Here is a 4,361-nt window from a genome sequence, read left to right as displayed (position 1 = left end):
ACACACGCGCACACACGCACACGCACATGCGCACGCGCGCACGCACGCACACGCACACGCACACGCACACACACACACAGACTTTCCTCGGCTCAGGTAGGCCTCCCTCCACTTCACCTTTAGATAGATAATAGTTGTTAATGCTCTGAATATCATATAAAAACCTCAGAGAACATTCTGAACATTCTGTCATGTAGAATCTTGGTTGTTTTGACTGACTGGCATATCGTCCTGTGTGTCTGTGTGTGTGTGTGTGTGTGTGTGTGTGTGCCTCAGTGGGACACCGCAGGTCAGGAGAGGTTTCGAACCATCACCTCCAGCTACTACAGGGGAGCCCACGGCATCATCATCGTCTACAACGTCACGGAGCAGGTCAGCGTGTGTTTCTGCCACGGCCTCAAATACACAATAGGAGAGAGCTTGAACATGAACTCCTCCTTCTGTCCCCAGGAGTCCTTCAACAATGTGAAGCAGTGGCTGGATGAGATAGATCGCTACGCCTGTGAGAACGTCTCCAGGCTGCTGGTGGGGAACAAGTCTGACCTCATCAGTAAGAAAGTGGTGGACGCCGCCACTGCTCAGGTAGCGGGACACTATTAGAGCATCCTGGCTGGAGGCCGGGATGCACATTAAAAACACCAGGAAAAATGAATTGGAGGTTTCAAGCAAGGACTGACTACATTGGAAGATTTGTTACAATGTGAGCTCATAAATCATGATGGTGTGGTTTTAGAATACCCAACAGAATATAAAGCAGTGACACCACCTTCAATATTAAAATGCCTACATGTCAACTCATCCATATGAAGCCTCTGAGGGGATTCATTTCCACTCACTTCTCACTTTTAATACATGCGCACATGTTACTGCAAATACTTTTGAATAGAAGTATGAATGCAGAGTACTTTTACACTGTGATGATTTAGCACATGAACAGATTTGTGATTTTATTTTTTGTTCCACCTCGTCTTCCTCCACCCCTCTGTCCCGCTGCAGGACCTGGCCTCGTCTCTCAAGGTTCCCTTCCTGGAGACGAGCGCCAAGAGCTCGGACAACGTGGAGCGGGCCTTCCTCACCATGGCCTCGGAGATCCACAAGCGCGTGGCCAGCGAGGGAGGGGGGATGCAGGGTGAGTCCAAGGAGGCCCGGGCCCAGAGTGCCAAGATCAACAGCGCCCCGCTGTGGCTGGGAGGGGAGAAGCAGACGCCGGATGCCGACAACTGCTGCTGAGCAGGGTGGTGGTGGGGGGGACATGGCCGCTGTTCCAACGAGAAAGAGGACTATGTGATTTCTATGCTTTGGACACACAGGAAGAAAAAACTTGTTTTTAGCTAGACTACAATCTATTTTGGTGCTTGATATTTTTTTGTTTAATATTTGCAACCCTGCCTCCTAAAATTACGTTCCCCCAGAACTAATACGCATTCTCAATAACGTTTGATCAGAAACATATCTCCTCCCTGTTTGTGTTTGTGTTTGACGTATTACAACATGTCTGTATGACCAGTACAGTTAAGATGTTTGGATGTGGTCTGAAATGTTCTGAACACATCCATATCAGTCAGTATTTTGAAAAGCGGATGTTGTATCCTGTGGCTCTTCCGGCCGTTTGAATATTTTTTACGTCAGATGCTGCAGCTGATTTGACCACAGAGATCTGAGTGTCTGCTGAGTGCGACCGGCTGCGGCGGCTCCCGTCGCCGGCCTCCCCCGCCCCCTTCTCTTGCCGCTACTGAGGGAATCCTTTTTCTTTTCCATTCAAATATGCTTAAATTCAGCAGGAAAGCAAGAAAACACAAACACACGATTATAACACAAACATAAAAACAACAAAACAAGAATACGTGTTTTATCAACGTATACGTGAATCAACGTATTTGTAATACGTCAAACACAAACATAATCAGGGAGGAGATTCGTTTCTGATCAAACATAATTGAGAATGCGTTTTAGTTCTGAGGGAACGTAATTTTTAGGAGATAGGGTTGAAGATTTAATAGCATTTCTGCTTCATTAAGGGCGCACAGATGACAGAAATGAAATAATTCGGCCAAATGAACAACTAGGGCAGCGTGGGTTTGGGAGGAGGACCACTTAGTGCATTACTCCTTTCACTCAAGAGAAAAGAGAAACGATGGAAATAGCAAAAAGTGGAATTGCAGACCAGTCACATGCAACAATATTTGATTAACTCAAAATGAGAAGAGTTGTATGACATCAGCAGCTTGAGCTGTTAGATTCAAACCGTGACTTCCCACCTTCCCTCAGAGGTGATTGATTGCATCTTACCAGTTGTTGTTGTGTTTCGCATGCTGTTTGCATATTTAAATAAAGACATCTCAGGAGTCTTGATACTGAAAATATGGTTAAAAAGATCTCAAATACATAAACAGGCGGCAACATTTTTGTGTGCAATCATTGTTATAACTAATATAGTTTTTGTGGTACAAAAAACACAATCTGAACTCTTCTTAGACTCTTTAAGCCGAGGTGAGCTGGAGCGCCGGTCACAGTGCATCAAGTTCACGAGGAAAACGACCAATCAGAGTTCAACGAATACGAGAATCCGTCCAAGTAAAAAAATAACGAGACATAAAAAAACAAAAACACATCGGCCTGGAATGGATCGGCCGATTGGGAGTCGTCCTCAGTTTGTAGTGCATGTTCTGATCCGTCACCTCACCAAGTGGAAGATCACCATGGTGGTTCACAGAAACCAGTTCAGATGTTCATCACCGGTCGCTGTTCAAGTTTGAACAAAATAAAGATGCTGCTCTGCCATTGAGTAATGAAATGCAAAGCACAAGGTCGGCTTTCCATGACTAATACTGAAGCTTAAAGTCAAGTTATCGAAGCCTCTGCCGCTCTTCTTGTTTTAATCCGTCTCCACAGAGTATTCCAACTTTATGGAAATATGATGCTACATCACTGGAGTAGCCCTTTAAAATGGAATATAGAAGGATTATAAATGGACCTGTTAGAGTGAGCCAGTGTAACACCGAGTGGCAGTTCTGGAGGTGGGAGGACATGACGCAGAAGATCTGCTCAACTATAATCTTTTCAATTGAAGAATGGCAATTAATGGCAGTTAAAAGCAGCAGGGCAAAAGCTCCGGGGCCAGTCAAGTAGCCACTGTGTGGCGAGGGAAGTGTAGTCCTGGGAATAATGTATGAGCAGTTCAAAACATAGATACAGTACACAAAATATACAACAAGATAGAAGTATTGTAGTTTATTCATAGAAAATGTAGACCCCTACCTTAAGGGCAGCTTCTCTGTGTAAAGGGAGGAAGGAGATTCAGTTTAGAATGCGGCCATATGTTGTATTTCACGGGTTAGCTTCTCGGTTAGCCACATTTTAGGTCTCTGGGTTTGCCACTGCCAGCTAGAAGAAAAGTGTTGCGATCTGTTTCTTTATATAATTCTGTGATGAGCCGGTGACTCAATCCACATAGACAATAGGATACTCGTTGCAGGTCGTACTCAGGAGAGACATTTTAATCAGGATTACGACTATTTAAATTCCAAAAGTACCTCACATTTTACCTGAAAAAAGCATCCAAACATGTGTTCCATGTGAGGATTCTTTATTCTGACTGTACATTGTCACAGCGACACAATGAGTTGCTGCAGATGTAATCAGCTGGACAGTATTGCATCAACCAGAGCCTGTATTTATCAAGCGCCCTGCAGAATCCCTCCTGCATTAGAGGTAAACTGAGAGTAGGTTCCAGAGTTTTTCATTGATGCTTTCTATCCCGACTTTAACAAGAAAGTAGGAATTCTGAACAGTGTTTTTCTATCAAAGTTAGTGTTGGTCGATAAGGGAGAATATTCAAATGTAGAAATTACAAAATTGAGATGCAAAAGTTCATACAAAGCTTAAAATCCCTAAATATACTCAGAAAAGGTGTACATGTACTGCAAAACAACGGTACTGATGGACTATCTCTTTCTGGGAAGAGGGAGATCAAACTAAATATAGATGAGCTGCTGTTAGTTGTCCTTCCACTAGATGTCAGTCTTGTTCTGATATTCAGCTCGGTTGCTGCTGCTGCTGACAAAGTGAGCCTGGCTGACAGCATCCGTCACATCTGGATCTCCTTATTCACAACTCCCCCCTCTCTCAACCAATCAACTCCCCCCTCTCTCAACCAATCAACTCCCCCCTCTCTCTCTCATCCTGTATCTTTCTCATACAAGTTTCCTCCTCTTCCTCTCCTCATTCCTCTCTCTCCCTCTTTGGTCGGACTGAGTAGATGTTGCTTCTTTGTTAGTTTGTATGTTGCCGTTTCCTTCTGGGACATCTGGAGGCGGATGTAGAGTATATCAAGGCACTGACGTGTGTGTGTGATAGCGACA

General features: G+C 44.4%; 1 protein-coding gene across 1 annotated transcript in view; it reads left to right on the top strand.

Moving 5' to 3' along the window:
* The window catches only part of LOC306742050 (ras-related protein Rab-1B-like), a gene marked incomplete at both ends in the record, with an annotated part of 2,605 nt that extends 1,375 nt beyond the window's left edge, over window positions 1-1,230 (top strand). Inside the window, 2 exons of the mRNA XM_079224390.1 lie at window positions 277-582; window positions 997-1,230. Coding sequence (XP_079080516.1) covers window positions 277-582; window positions 997-1,230 — 540 coding nt within the window. The remainder of the gene's footprint in view (window positions 1-276; window positions 583-996) is intronic.
* Window positions 1,231-4,361: the final 3,131 nt, after the last annotated feature.

This window comes from Taurulus bubalis (assembly GCF_910589615.1).
Source record: "Taurulus bubalis genome assembly, chromosome: 10".
Taxonomy (NCBI): domain Eukaryota; kingdom Metazoa; phylum Chordata; class Actinopteri; order Perciformes; family Cottidae; genus Taurulus; species Taurulus bubalis.
The sequence above is the reverse complement of the archived record's forward strand: the minus strand, read 5'-3'. Positions and strand labels throughout refer to the sequence as shown.